Source organism: Euprymna scolopes, chromosome 21 (genome assembly GCF_053919585.1).
Source record: "Euprymna scolopes isolate OS-2025 chromosome 21, ASM5391958v1, whole genome shotgun sequence".
NCBI lineage: Eukaryota > Metazoa > Mollusca > Cephalopoda > Sepiida > Sepiolidae > Euprymna > Euprymna scolopes.
The window spans coordinates 47,264,219-47,281,002 of record NC_136502.1 but is presented as its reverse complement, the minus strand read 5'-3'; the positions used below and the strand labels follow the sequence as shown (position 1 = coordinate 47,281,002).

The following is a 16,784-nucleotide window of genomic DNA, read 5'->3' as shown; positions in this document are numbered from 1 at the left end:
CACCTGAGAGTATCCTGCACCAATGCATAGAGTATTGTTGCCACATCTGGGCTGGTGCATCTACCACTAGCCTCTCCCTCTTAAGAGTTGTCGATCTAATTGGTCCCACTTTATCAACTAAGCTCCAGCCCCTGTCCCATCGCCACAATGTTGCATCACTATGCCTGTTTTACAAATATTTTAATGATATCTGTTCTGATGAACTTGTTTCACTCGTACTTCCTCGACGTACATATCCTCGACAAACCCGCTTAGCAATAAGATCTCACCCCTTCACTGTTGTTGTCCCTAAATGCCAGAAAGCTTTCTATTCTAAGTTTCTTCCCTCGAACAGCTAGACTTTGGAATTCCCTTCCTGCTGCCTGCTTCCCTGCCTACTGATATAATCTTTCCTAGACATGGCCTCAAATAGTAGCTTCTTACGTTCAAGTAGCGATATGCTTTGTAAGGGGTGAACATGAGTAAAAAAAAAAAAAAAAAAAAAAAAAATGGAAAGCCAGTTCAATCTGTCTAGGGTGAGTGTCGTCTTGATATGGCATGGGTAAGGAATAATGTTATCTCATAGGCAAAAACTAGGCATACATGACATCGTTGATATCAGTTATTTCCAAACTTATTTTACTTGATGAAAAATATTTCCCTGTACTTTATACATAAATTCAAAGAATTATTTAAGCACATTCCTTTCTTTTTGAAATCTAAAACACTGCTTCTCTCCCTTAAAATACATTTGAAAAACGAGTTTTAAGCTTATATTTTATTGACCTTTAAGACTGATGCCAAGTTTTTTCTTTTCTTTTTAGGGTTATGTTGAAATGGAACTACTACCACAATATGAAATTCTTCCAACGGATCTTTTTCACCGTTCATAAATAGGAATAAAGCTGTTTAAACAAAGAAATTGGTTCCAAGGAACAGATATCAATCTGCACCATCACATGTGACTATTGTCTTTCTTTCTTGCTCCGTTCCACTGAGACATATCACAAATGCATCCAATAATTCCGTCAACTCAACAATCAGCTCTTTGTTTTATATGCAGGGATATGTTTTCTCCTATGCCTTGAATTGATGAGAACAACTATCTCCCAAAAGTAGGCTATCATATCTGTGAAGAGAATACTTCTTATATTGGGATTTATTATTTGTTCAGCCTTAGCGGTAATCTTTTTTTTTTTTTATTTATTATACTCAACTTTGAAAACAAAAAATATATCACAAAATATTTGCACTAGTAATACAAAGTTCTGTTAAATATTTCATCCAACAGTGCACAACACTGCCCAATTAATTCCTGCTAAGTCATTGTTTAACTTTATCTTCAAATTTTCTATTCTAAATCTGCTTGGCAGACTGTTCTAAAAAAAAAAAAAAAGATTACTCGTCAAACAAGTTCAGTTGAATGAGTTTTTTTGAAAATCTACTACAGTAATACATATCCAGATGAAAGGGAAATAGTAAAAAAAACAATGAATGACAGCAGTAAAACCATCTGCTACTGCCACCACCATCCTTCTCTCTGTTTGTAATTTCACATCTCTTTTTAGCAATTGATCAGGTATCTTCAAAACTGGAATCAATGTAACCGAGTTGCACTGAAATCCTAATCTACAAAATTGATCAAACGCAGGATGGTCATTTTTCTGACAACTGTTTCTATTTGATCAGCATTGAAGATCTTTTTTCCCAACAACACATTTATAATCAAAGAATATTATCTGAGCTTAATATTTTGTTTTTATTTTGAACGAGAATGGCTATACATCTATTCTAACTGCAAAAAGATTAACAGAAGAAAGAGAGACTAAGGAAGAGTATAAAACATGCTTTAAGTTTAAATCTAACTAGTATGTTTATCGTGGATATTTGTAGTATATGTAATATATTAGAATGTTAGTGATAACCAATACTATGTTATATTCATATAGATGTTTGTAGTCTAGTTCCGTAATTATAATTTATTACTAAAAACACAAGACTCCTGTTGTTAATTTTGACTTCTATTCAATGGTTTAATACTAGAGAAACAGTTGAAATTCATATTAGTTGTCTGCAGAAAGAAAGTGTTAAATCTGCACTAGCATGAAATCCTGTTCATTAATTAAAGTTATTATATTGTAAACAAATGTTTTAACATTTAACTTTGACAATTAAGCTTAAAAAGACGAAATTTCCTCACCTTTTCCATATATTTCCTGAATTCACAATGATGAGTCTAACAAAGATGGAATCTAACTCTAATCCTCAGACTTCTGAACCAGCTGTCCAGGGCTCCACCGTTTTGCAGTACAGGCACCTACTTAGTATGGCAATTATGACCAGCTCGGGTTGTATTTGTGCCATGTGTGGCTTGTCATTTGCCACGATGACCCACCTTAAGCAGCACCTGAAAAGCCATGCTGGTTTTCTGAAAATGCATGGAAATTTTGAAGAAGTTCATGTCAACAATTCCGTGGAGGAGGAGAAAACAATGAAACCCCAGGAAAATGGCAACAATGATGGTAGCGGTGTTAAAAATCCTGATCGAAATGAATATGCTGAAGTTGAGTGCGGCACAAGTAAAAATAAGAATAAACAAGGCAACTTAAGAATGATGTTCCATGGAAACTTTGGCCAAAATTTTGTCAAGGAGGAAGTAAAGAAAGAGATGAAGCACAACGAAAACGGCAACAATGACGATAGTGCAAGAAGTCCTGACAGTAATAAAGTTGATGGTAGCAAGGACAATGCTAAAACTACGGATGATAGCGAATGCATAATAATTGAGTGCAACAAGAGCGATGAGAAAAATAAATGTGGCAGCTTAAAAATAAAAACCAGCAAAGTTACTACAAAAATGCGTGGGACAGTGATCTGCGCTAAACCCCGGGTGAAAACTAAAAAGGTCAAGGGTCGGGAAAATAACAAAGGTGTGAAAGGCTCCGGTGAAAAAAAGCCGAGAGGTCGTCGCAGAAAGAAAGGGGAGGAGAAAAAGCCAGTCGAGTGCGGTATTTGCGGCTGCACTTTTTCAGTGCACGGGAATCTGAAACGGCACATGCGTATGCACACTGGCGAGAAGCCTTTCCACTGTGAGGTTTGCGGGTCGGACTTCTCGAGGGCGTCGCATCTGCAGGAACACACTCGCATCCACACGGGGGAGAAACCGTACCAGTGCCAGTATTGCGACGCGGCTTTCTCGCACTCAAAGAGCCTGCGCGGGCACATGCGTAATCACACCGGGGACAAACCACACCTCTGCGAGATCTGCGGCACAAGTTTCTCGGTCAGGTCGAGTCTTAAAAAACACATGATGACGCACAGTGACGAGAAGCCCTTCAACTGCATCGTGTGCGGGTCAGAGTTCACTTACAAATCAAGTCTCATCAAACATATGAAAAAACATACGGGGGAGCGTCCGTTTGGTTGTGATTATTGCGAATCGACCTTTGCCGATCGTTCGAGTCTGAAAGAACACATTAGAATACACACCGGAGAGCAACCGTTTATCTGCGCGCTCTGTGGCTCAAGTTTCACGTGTAGGTCTAACCTGAAAGTTCACTTACGATCACACTTCGATGAAAAACCTTACCAATGTGATATATGTGAAACTCTGTTCACTAACCGGTCGCATCTTATCCGTCATTTGAAAATCCACACAGAGGCCAAGACGTTCCATTGCAACGATTGTGGCTCGAGTTTCTATAGCAATTCCAACTTGAAAGCGCATTTAAAAGTACACTCTAGAGAGAAACCATACCATTGTGATATCTGTGGATCGACATTTGCGAGGAATTCCAATCTGAAAGTGCACCAACGGCGCCATACTGGAGAGAAGCCCTTCCCTTGTGACATGTGCGGCGCTGCATTTGCAGACGGTTCACAACTCAAGCGTCATATTGTTACTCATACTGGCCTGTTTTCTGTTGGACCATAGTTTTATTGCAGTTAAAATTTTTGGTGTCATTTGGGGTGAACTGGAAAAGCAAAAAAAAAAATATAAAACATGAAAATCTGTAAATGATGAGAACCTCCCCTCCTTTTTTTTTTTATTTTTATTATTTTCGGCATCAAGTACTGTACAATTGATACAACTCGTAAAGGACTGACACATAAAAAAAAAATTATCTTGAACATTTCAACTCTGCGATGGTTGCCAAATATTTCATCTCAGATTTGGACAAGTGTAAAGAAAAAATTAATATGCTATATTATTTTGGTCAATACTTTTTTGCTTTTTGTTCTGATTTTTGCAGTAATAAATAAAATAAGTGTTTATAAAGAAATTAAGATATATTACAAGATTTTTTTTCTATTTTTTAAAAAAATGAATAAATATTAATAAATATCAAACTCAGTTTTTTTTATAAATGAAACTAAAATATTTTACAAATTTAGAAATTATACTACTATTTCTATTTTGCTTAATGTTTTATGCGAACCTTGCAAAAAAAAGGACGAAAGCCATTTCTTTTTATGGCAACATTTTATACAAGCTCTGCAAATGTCATTAATGCAATATTTTCCCTCTCTGACTTGGAATTACATTCTCAGTTGGTATTTATTGCAAATGCAATGATTGCTGATTAAACTCTGCTGTGCAAAACATCTGATGGTGCTGATGTGGAAAGTGGGGGAAAAAAACGTTTTAATGCTTGTACGATTTCAGAAATATGAAAAATGTCTAAAAAGAAAAAGTTCTTGGGCTTGAACTGTTATTAAAAATTTAAAAACGTACTCACACTTTAACATCAATTTGAATATTTGCAAACATGATTCTTCAGTTATATTTGTATCTCGTATTCAAAGCTATTTTATTTCACTATGTTCATAAAATTTGTTTGTTTTTTTATCACTCGAAGTGTGAGTACATGTGTACACACTGTATAATCCATGATTAATTACTGTGTGAGCATGAAGTAAGATAAAAAAATTTGCAAAAATAATAGGGTGTATTATTTATGCCTTTACATCAGTTGAAATATGAGACGAACCATTTGGTAGCCATTAGAGTTGATCAGGGGATCAGCAGCAGATAAAAAAACAAAAAAAAAAAACCAACAAACTTTGTAACATTTTAATATTTTGTGGTAAATACCAGGGTTGTTGGTGACAAAGTGACATAAGTAAAAGCTTTCTTCATTATATTTTTCACACAGTAACATAACTTTGAATAGAATAAGCAAAAATGGTTTCCTATAAAATGAAACCATCCTTAGACTTTGTATTATTGTAAAGTCTAGGGTAATTTCATGTTAATAATTTTGGATGTATTTTGTATACTAGACATTGCTGTAAAAAAAGTCAAACAATTCTTTCTAAAATTATTGCATGCATACACACACACACATATATATATATATATATATATATATAATAAATCAGCTCTTCAGGCAACTAAGTTTTCCAAAATCCACACAGATAGTGGTAAAGGCTTTGTGTAGACCCAACCACACTTTTTGGAACCACTGTTAAACTCAGTCAATGCTAATGATTGCCACAAGACACAGCAGACATTAGGCCTCTGATTTTACGTCAGAGTTTACATACATATATATACATACATATATATATATATATATGTGCAAGTGTTGGGACGATTAATCAGAATCGGGAATTGGAAAAATCGGAACTCTTTGGAGAATCGGTATTGGAATTGGGAAAATTTGTGCCAATTTTCTGATGCCTAAAACGATTCCTTTAATTATTGTTTTTTTAATTGATTTTGTTAAAAACAAAATCTCCCATCGCTCGTAGTAATAATGAAATAATAATATTTATTTATTTTGAACTACCAGTAAAACTAAAATCTTTAGATCATCCCCCACAAGTCTGTTTTTACGTTTTAGAAAATATATGCACATTTGTGTTTTTACGGTAATCGGGAAAAATAACAATTCTATAGTTAAATAATTAGAAATTTATAAAGAATTGGAATCAGTAATTGTATCAGAATCAGGAAAAATATTGGAATCGTCCCATCACTTATATAACATTTTAATGTTTTATTCATATATTTATTAAATATTTATGCGTGCATAAAAGTTATGTGTTTAATAAATATTTCAATAAAATAGTTAAATTTTTAATAAAATTAATAAGGACAAAATATACATCACAAAAGGGGGGGGGCGTAAATATAAACAAAGGGCAGGTAACTCCCTCAAAATGCTTAGGCGAGTGCAACAAATACCACAGAATTGCTTACTTATATATATATATATATATATATATTGCTTACAATGAAGTTAAATACTATATTTTAACGTTTTCTTTTTTTATTCCTAACAAAGTGGAATAACAGTAAGAATGGCATGTTTAGCTTAAGCACTTTTTCATAATATATCTTTTAATATATCTTACAATTATCTAAAGAAAAATAAACTTTGGGAATAATTATTGCTTTCTATTAACTATGGTTCAAATTGTATACAAATTGGAAATGGCGGCTTTTTCAAATGGGGAGAAGGTTGTACTCTTTAAGCGACACTTTAAAATACTGAGGTAATTGAAATATTTCCTAATTGCTCTACTATCTATGATTCAGATTTAATGAGAATCTGAAATATTTTAAAAGGTGGAGTTTTCACTTCAATTAGCTCCCATAACAATTAAAATAATCATCGGACTAAAAATGCCCCCAGCAATACATTGATTTTTTTTATTTTTCTAGAGAAAACTAATGCACGGACATATACACACATATGCATATTAAAAGGAGGGTCTAGTTTGTTTAAAGCATTTTGCATAGTGTATAAGAAATGGACTTTTTTTTTTTTTTTAAATGGATGCCAATGCAATTTTGCTTGAAGACTCCAATATTGAAGAATTTAATAATTTTCAATTAAATATTTATTTACCAACATGATTTATTGAATCAGTATAGTACATTATGATGTCATATTTTATTTTTTTTAATTTAAAAAAAAAAAAAATCTCAATCTGGGGCGTGTTTTCGCCAGGAGCCAAAATCAGAGGAATTATGAGTTGTATTATTTTAGCAGTCATGCAGAAAATGAATGTTTATTATTTAATCATTATTTACTAAAAAATATTAATATTTCTTAATTGTTTATCAATATTAAGAAAGAAAAAGACACTACAAAATAATTCATACACGTTTGTAGCCGTACAAAGCAGTATTAAAAGTTTGAAACCTTGATATTTTATATTTATTGTTTCAGATATCAGTGTATCATATATCACAATTTAAGTATGGTATGGGTTAAAAAAAGCATTGGAATTCTGTTTTAAAGGAGCCATATTATTGGTTAATCAAATCACAGCAAGCCTTGGGATTCCACTTTTATTTGAGGGACAATAATCAATGTCTTGATCTGTCAGAATCATCTGATAATAGTCTTCATTAAAGGTGTCTATTTATGCCTTGCATGTTTGGTTATGTGTGTGTATGTATGCGTGTATGTATATATGTATGTGTATCTGGCGGCTAGTGGTGGCCTAACCTCTGTCTGAAAGTATCTTTCCACAAGTCAGTACTTTTCTGAGAAGGACACTCAAGAAAACCTGCGGCTGAAACAGTTACCAATTATCTTACATTTGCTTGTCATTGGACTCTGACTGTGGATGCCCAGAGAGTGATACTTGTGTCGTACAAGCATTTATCATTGAGATCATTTTGTACAGATATCTCTTCTTTACAAGTCCTGTGGCGATAGAGGCGAGGCGACGTGTACAGACCTAACAAATTGGAAGTATGTATATATGTAGTAAAGAAAGGAGAATTGATGTTGCCCGGAATTGAGTGAGGATTAACGAATGTTCCACACTATACTTTCATTGTCATCAAAACTGGTGAAATTGCCGATTTTTCAATAAAATCAATTAATTGCTCGAATTGGAGACCCACTGTGGTGCGGTGCACTTGGAGGAAACTTCACATGTCTTCCTGCAGTTATTTAGTTCATAATACATTGTAGTCTACATTGCACTGTAGGGAATCTACTGTTTTATAAAATTTTTATATAATAGTTTGGATTAAAGTTTAAAATTCAAAATTCGAATTGCATGATTCAATTCATATGCGCCTCAGTCTTATCAAAGGGCCTACTTGGTTTTGCATGCTGAGCCCTTCTACTTGTGCAGTGATAAAACTTCTCAAATGCACTTGTGATGTTAGGCTGTATAAGGTGTTAACGTTGGTCAAAATTGGGCTATTCCTTCTTTAATCAGATTTTTTTTATTTGCATTTATCGATCAATGATTTTTTATATTTATCAGAGGCATTCTGATGCAAAACCTGAGAAAACTCCTAGACACAAAGTACATTTGTGTGAAATTTCATAAAAATCAGCCCATCAACTCATACACAGAGACATAATGCCTTATATATATATATATATATATATATGGTGTTAAAAAATGTATTCATACTTTGAATGAAAATTAAACTTTTAATTCTGAACATAGTGAAATAGAAAAGCTTCGAATACAGGAGACAACTGTAATTGGAGAGTCATGTTTGCAAATGTTGAAATTGATGACCATTATTGTTCAAACAACGCTGATAGCAGTGAGTGTGAATATGTTTTTAGACACCCTATATATATATATATATATATATATATATATATATATATATATGCATGTATGTTTTCATAAAACCAAAGGTACCGATGGAAGATCAAAATGTATTGTATCCATTGAACAGTGGTGTACTCTGTAATATTTTGTAATTCATAAAATTGGAAAATGATTAAAATCCAAGGTGATACCTAACAAAATAAGACTAAGAACAAACATGGGTACCAAAATTAGTGCTAGATAATTACTAAAAAATTTTAGTTAATGATGTATTAGTAATATCAAATAATTAGTTAGCAATTATATTGAATATTGGAAAGCGCACCCCTACCGATTGTACCATGTCGATTCTAGTATTGATGATTATCAAGAGCGTAGACACTGGTTTACAACTTGTATTCAGTGCAAGTTACAGTGCATATACAGATATTGCATAAACTTGACTTTGCTGAACTCTGGTGTATGTGTGTGCTGTTGGGGATTTGTTGTTGATGTCCACTTTTAGTTAAACCTTCCATCTCCAGGTCATCTGCATGCCGAGACTCTGATTAGCTGATGTGTTGTCTCTCCCTGAACCAACCTGCCTATCTCCTTGACATTAACTTCTTCGTTTTTTTTTGTTCTTTTTTTGCAAGGAGTCTGTTCTTGTTCAGACTTGGGTTATTTTTATTTTTGTGATAATCCAGAGTGGGTGCTAGTAGATCAGGCTGTCTGAAGATATTGGTTTCCTGACCTAAAATGCATCAAACATTTATGTCATTGTTTTGTTTTCTTTTCCTTTTTACAAAACTCAACCATGTTCTGCAAAACCAAAGCAAAAAAAAAAAAAACACGATTTTCCTCTACAAAGCAGCCAAACATGCATAAATATTTGAAAATATAAAGAACATGAAACAGTTTGGCCAAAATGACCAGGTTTGGTATTCAAGAATTTGTAAGGGGCTGATGTGCCGTAAAACAAAACCAAATAAATCCAAAGTGTAGTATCTGTTCTTCAGATGCTGCACTTCAATTTCTTGTTCTCTGTCAGTGGAGAAATCCTTCACGACTGAGACAATTTTTATTTTTGTTCCTTTTCTCCACGTTAAAAAAAATGACCCTGGTGTCTAACTCTGTCCCGTGGGGAGGCATTGTAAATAGGAACTCTGCCTTCATAGGGAGGCAAATAAATAGGAACACTAATTCCTTTAGTGTTCCTATTTACTATATTTACTCTTCACTGGAAAATGTCTAACCAAGTCTCGGTCATCTCCAGCTGACGAACGGAACTGGTCACATTCGCTTTTTTTTCTCTCTTTGCTCACTCTCTTCATATCTCTGGCCACAATTGATTTGTCACTTCCTTATGGTTGCTTACTTCTGTAAGACCATGTGTGTTCTCACTCAACAACGATTGCTGACCCCAACGTTGTGTCCGTGATCTTCTCCTTGGTTTTCTCTTCTGGCCGTGTCATTATCTCTCATGTTGGCAGCTGTCAAGGGGGTGGCATACATGGGTTTGAAAATATAGAAATAAAACAAAACTTAAACCCATCACTTTCTGGCAAATATCAGTTGCATTCCAAGTATGTGTGTTTGACACCATTGACTCTCTGAACGTTGACGGTCCACATCTACATAGTCTGTCGAGGCCTTTTTGTCCTCATTTGACATCAAGCTCATTTCAATCTACTCTAAGCCATGATCTGCCTTCAACTGTCCTCAATTCTGTCGTCTACCATTGCAAACCCAAAACTGTCCGCAACTGTCACTAACTGTTTTAAACTAACAAAACTCACCCACTCTCCTAAAACAGCCTGTGAACTAACTCTGAACATATTTATCTCCATTATTCAGTCTTTTTGTTCCTATTACTATCACACCTTGATTAACAATCCTATTCCGCTTTCTTTATGCACCTTAATGAACAAATTCCCCTCCATCGTTCTACCGATAAATTTATATCCTCTTTTCTTATATTTTTCCTCTCTTTTTTTTTTTTTTTTTACTTCCTAACATGGGGCGGGGGCGGGGGCATCGATAGTCCCACACTGCCACATAATTTTTTTGTATTGTCAATAAACTTCCTAGCTTAATATTTTTCAGTGATCCTGGTCGTGGGATGTGGGGGTGGGTAGTCTATAGTATCACATTATAACTATATATTTATTGAGTTTATTTCTGTAATTACAAATGTACAAAGAAAAATAGCTAAAAACACAAAAAAGAAATTTGGCGCTTCTCCAGTATTAGGACGGAATTTTGTAGTTGATAAATGCAATTTTCAGATCAAAAACAATGGTTTCTACTGATTTTTTTTATTATCAATTCTAATAAATTACAATGTTAGCTTCCAAATTATACATTCAAAATTACCTGAATATTACTGAATTATTTAAAAAAACAACTTTAATCGTGTTAGCAGGTGAAAAATTGTCGCCATCTTGTTTGAATCAAAATGGAAAATTACCTCCCTTTTGAACTGTGTCTTATGATTGTTTTCATCAAATTCTATTTTTTATTTTCTTTAATAAATAATTTTCTACCTGATCGATTTTCTAATTTTCGGATATAATCATCTTAAAAATACGAGGAATACGTAGATACCATTGTTTTCATGTGAAATACAGTTTTATGATTTCTAAAATTTTGTCCCAATAGTATAGGAGCACCAGAAATTCTTGTGTCAGCAAAAAATGCACAATCCCATTAAAACAATAAAATTTGTTTCATTATATCTTTGTTTCTACTTTTCTTTTACTCTCCCACGTTTTGACTTCATGTAAGATTCATTTCAACAGTTAACACATTGAACCTTTGTAATATGATTCATAATACAGCAGAAATAAGCCTAGACAAGCTATACTTCACAGCTAAAAACAGCAAATTTTGCACATTTTATCATTTTACCAAAATGCATAAAACTAGTAACCACACATAAATCAGACCTATAGTCTCCTCTATACAAGATCTGACTCCTCTCACAATTACTCTTCACCTTTTTTTCACATGTCAACAGCTCTGACCAAGTAATAAACAAATGAAACAGACTTCAACCTCAGCAACAACACCCACATTACATTTTTAGTATCAATGTTGTTTCTCTTTGCACTTGTGTATGTGCACACTATCAACCTCATCATCGATCACACATCATCCAATAACCTTGATTGTTTTGGGATGACCCTTGCAGATATATACCAACTTTTACAGATCATCATCAACAACAGCTATTTTACATTTCTACAGCGTGCATATAAACAGATTACTGGTTTACCCATGGTCTTCAGTTTTTCCATGATCAACTTAAACATCAGCATTAAACATCTGCCACAGTTGATTTTTAAAATGGAAGTTTTTTTTTTACACAGAAATCACCACTTATCAAGGCCCAGAGGCCACTCGAGGATAGGAGTTAATGGGTATACATTAGTCAATGTGATTATAGCGTAGTAAACATAAGTAGTGGGAATTTTGTAAATTGGATTACTTAGGGGGACTTGTTTACATTGGACTTGAAGACAACCATATTGTAGTCAGCTAGAAAGCAGGCAACCGGAAGAGAGTTCCATAGGCGTGCAGTTTTAAGAAAGAAGCTTTGTTCATGGAATCTACGTTTAGGTTTAGGCACAGATAAAGAGTGTGGGAAATTATTGATAGTGGTTTTGTCTAGACGAGTGGTTTTCGTGAAAGATTGGCGAGGAGGGAACCATAGACTGAAGCTCAGATGAGCACTTGCCATGAAAATAACGATAAAGCAGAGACAGGCTCGCAATGTCTCTTTTTTGAGAAAGAAGTTGCAGGGAAGAGAAAAGAGCATCCCCCACTAAGCTATGAAGTCTATTTTGAACTCTGTCAAGGTAGGATAAGCTGCTTCCAGCAGTTCCTGCCCAGATGTGGCAACAGTACTCCTTACCCATATAATCCCTCCCACAGAACACTTTTTAAAATACTCCAAAGGAACTGAAACTTGGGGAATATTTATTGACACACATTGTTAAAATTTCCAAAATTTGGGGTTTGTGAATTTTCACACTAAGCTTCCACTACCTCTTTTCCCCTTTACATAAACTAAATGTAGCTCACATTACTGACCTACCTTTATGACTAGCAACTGTGTTCCAAAATGTTAATTAGTTACTTTGAAGATTAAATTTGTGATTAAATGATTTAGTTTGGAATAGGTGAACCATTCATCGTATCATTGACCATGCTGAGAAGATCTTATTTGGTCTTGGAATATGTGGTCTGAAATGTTACCAAAGACAAGATGTAAAAAATTAGTACAAACCTGTTCTGGAGCAGCCCGAAAGAATGAAGAAGAAAGAAAGATAATGGCCACTGTTCTCTTTATATGGCTACGAGTTTGTCAAGTTTGTCACGGGATATACAAATGAGATGCTCTGGTTAGGAATAAATAAAAGCCTGAGTTTTAAGAGACTGAGAAGTTTAGATTTGGATGTTGAAGAAGCAAATCTTGTGAGCAGTGAGTCGCATTTTGAAGTTGAGAGTTTAAACAGCAGAGTGTCGAACGTTGGTGTTGAATTTTTGACAGCAGAGTAACGAGTGGTGAGTTGACGTTATTGACATCAGAACCAAGAGCAGGACAAGTAACACTTGAGTATTTTAATTTACAATTTATGCCTATAAAATGACGTTTCTATGGCTTATTGTTGGTGTGTGTTCTTTTTTGTGGGATAATTTAAAGGTAACAAAATCCTTCATCAGAGTTCATATACAAAAAGAGGAAAATGCCATCCTATGGTTGTCGTATTTGTGACGGAATTAATTTTACTCTCACAGTTACAGACTGAATTGCAAATCATGAATTTAAAATAAAATTTTGATCAGTTCAAAAGTTAATATACACTGCAGTTATTCTTTGAGGAATTTGTTTTTACAAATATGTTCTTTTTATGTTAGAAATACATATGATAAAAATGTTTTAATGAATGTTTTATTTAATTTAATGTTTTATTTATTTGATAAAAATGTTTTACATGAAAATAAGGATCGTCGATTTATTGTGAAAATTGTTGAATAGACGTTTTAGTATTTTTATTTTTATTTTATAAGAAACTAGACAATATTTCATTTGTGTATTAAGCAGTTTTGCAAATAAAAAAACAATTAAAAAAAATCATCAGATAATAAACATAGAACCTTAGAATCTTTCCTTATATTAAAAATCAACTATTGTGATGAAAATCAAACTACTCAGTTTCTTAGCAGATCTACCGGAAGAAACTTGTATAGAGCCAAAATTGTCTTTCTGCTTATTTTCTTGGGGTCCTTAAAACCTAACTAATCCCTCCCCAAGACACTCCCTATAAATTTGGCCTGTAATCACAGTAGTTAAATCTCTGGCAAATGTGCTTCGTTTAGGATGAATAATAAAGATGAAGATTTTTTTTTTTTTTTTTTTTAATTACATTTTCACCCCAAACAAGGCACATTACCACTTTGGTGTAGGGGGCTACTATCAGGGGAAACAACTACTGGGGTACTATGTAGGGATTTGGGCAGCAAGATGTTGGTTCACATTAACTTTTTATGCTTATCTTGTGATATAGTTGGAGAATGTTGCCAAACACTGAATCTTGTACAACAATTTTCAACATTTTATCTTCAAGATAAGTTATGAAAGATATTTTAGAAACTATTTATCGGCACATTTAACAAAATAAGTACATTTACAAGTGTTTTTCTTATAATGTCTAAGATAAAAAGTATCAGAAAATTTTGTATCACATTTAAATGGTTTTTCTCCAGTGTATAGTCTCGTGCCATTTTTATGCCAAATGTTTTATCAGCAGTATTAATTCTAATGTGACATTTCAATATCTAGACGCATATGAAATGCTGAATGACACTCAAGGAAAATTCACCGATCTTCAGTGAATTTTAAATTACAGATTTCACTTGCAGAGGATCTTTGTCCAAGATGAGTTTTTATCTGCATTTTTATGTAAGTTGTTATGTAGGATTTTCAGATGTTGCAAGCGAATGGTCTGTCACCCGAGTCTTCTTGTATGCACCCTGAGAAATGATCAGGTTATCTGAAGATAACTTCCCAACACAAAATGCACCAAAGATTATTGATTTTTATTTTGCCTTTTTTGCATAGGTCATTATTTATTTTTCAAGCACGTCTGATTGAACACAACAGAGTTATTCTTTTTTCGATCTTTCTGGATATTTTTTCCATTTGCCGAGTGGTCTTTTCTTATTTCAGCAGGCATGTTATATAAAATGGCGCCCAAAACTTGTTCAGTTATATTCTTCTCAAGTGCGGTGCATCCATTAATCATCATGAGCAATTGTTTTCTTTTTCTTTTCCTTTGAGGCTTTGTATATTTATAAATTTTTTTGCATGTATGATTAAACTTGCTGTAACTTATGGTTTAGAAAGCGTTATTGTAGTAGAAATGATGAAAAAGATTTAGTCTGGCTGTGAAGAGAGTAAAACTAATTTGCTGTATTCATGACTAAACGCAGTTTGTTTTATCTGGGATGTTGGTATTTACAGCATTTGTGAACACTGACAGGTCGGTCATCCATACCTAATAACATGGCCGTCTTAAACGAGGACGCATGATAAGATAGTATATTTGAATTATTTCATCTGGCCCATCCCCCAAAACAATTTTTTTGCTGTGTGCCATTTTTGTAGTATTCGAGCCCATTAGTTGCTTAGATTGCAGTTCGATATTACCAATGTTACATTTGTTTATAAACGTTTATAATTTTGCTAGAACATGGTACTGCTGCAGCATTCATTGGTTATGCAACTAAATATATAATTATAGTGAATAAGATTTCAAAATACTGATGCAACCCTACGCATTACATTAAATGTCTTGGAATGGTCCTATGCCGCAACAATGGGCTAGTCAATAGTGTCTGAAAATGAAGATTTGTCAGATGTTTTTTTGTCTAGGTGAAGATTAAAAGCATACCTGGAGTGTTGGGTGTTGGTGGCTCCTTCACTTAGGATTACGTCTTCGCTCTGGTCTGGTGGCTCCCCTTGGCTGGAATCGTCTTGAGGCCTGTTTCAACATTTTAAGTACACAACACGACACGCAACACAATTGTAATATACAAGATTTTAACTGTTTTATTTTATAACATTTATACAATATATATATTACAATATTAAATTACAGAGCATGCAATTAACTTGACACAGCTTTTTAAAGCTAACTAACCTTAACTAGTACTGAGGGAGGGAGGGAGGGAGGGGGCGCCTCCCCCCTCTCCTCTCATTTATGAAGAGACAAAAATATACGTCTTACCTCATGCTGTGCGACTGGTTGCTTATTTCAGTGTATCCCTCTGCTTATGGCCAAATCACCTCCTGACCATGCTAGGGAGGTGGTGGGAACAACTATTACATCCGGGGCACTAAGAAATAGTGCCACACTGACATGGCTTTATATTATAGATTTAATAATACAATATGATGTTTGTAATACATGCTGTTATTTGTATTCAAACCAGTGACAATATTCCACCTTATGAGCAAGCTTTAACCAATGTTTCTTATATAGTAATCTCTCATGAAAGACGTTCAGGCTAGAATTTACTACAAATAGCAGAGAAAGGATGAAAAATGCAGGTGGACAGTGTAAAAAATAAAATAATGTTTATTGCACAGAGAAGGTACAAGAATACAGGAAATCAAAGCTGTAGGACTAATACTAGCTCTTGATGTTGAAATAACTTCAGTTGCCAAGTTTTCCTTTCCAAAAAAAAATAAATAAATAAAAATTTGTTCTTGCAGCAGTTGCTTCCTGGTAGTGGTTGAACAAAATGTCTGTTGACTTCATTTCCTTTCTTCTCCCCCTCTTCCACTTCTCACACCATTTTTATCCATTTTTCCCTCTCATCACATGACCTGTAAACATGTGATTCAGGTTTGGTATAAAAGCTCCATGTCGTCTCTCTTTCAGATCCCACCGGAAGGTAAGTTCATCATTGTTGTCGTTTTTATGTACAGCCACACAAGGCAAAAACACATGGACGCTTGCTTCTTTGATGACTATCACATTCCCCCCTGATCTCATGATCACATAGAGTGCATTGTGGGGTGGATCTTTTATTCCGCTTGCTTCTGCGAAGGGGCACATTCATCATCTCTGCTTCTGCTTCGTCAGACGAATTATAGCCAATACTCTCTGGCAGAGGGGTTTTGCTGATCACGTTTGTCAGCAGCTCATTACTTGATTCATTGCTCTCCTCTGTAGTTGTATGCTGTATCTTGGCAGCCGGGCGAAGATCGTGCA

The 16,784-nt window shown here is 34.3% G+C and overlaps 1 protein-coding gene across 1 annotated transcript in view; it reads left to right on the top strand.

Moving 5' to 3' along the window:
* The window catches only part of LOC145242224 (uncharacterized), a 72,149-nt gene extending 60,913 nt beyond the window's left edge, over positions 1–11,236 (top strand). Inside the window, exon 2 of the mRNA XM_080105222.1 lies at positions 804–11,236. Within this exon, the coding sequence (XP_079961348.1) occupies positions 2,207–3,913 (1,707 nt within the window). The 5' untranslated portion in view covers positions 804–2,206 and the 3' untranslated portion in view covers positions 3,914–11,236. The remainder of the gene's footprint in view (positions 1–803) is intronic.
* Positions 11,237–16,784: the final 5,548 nt, after the last annotated feature.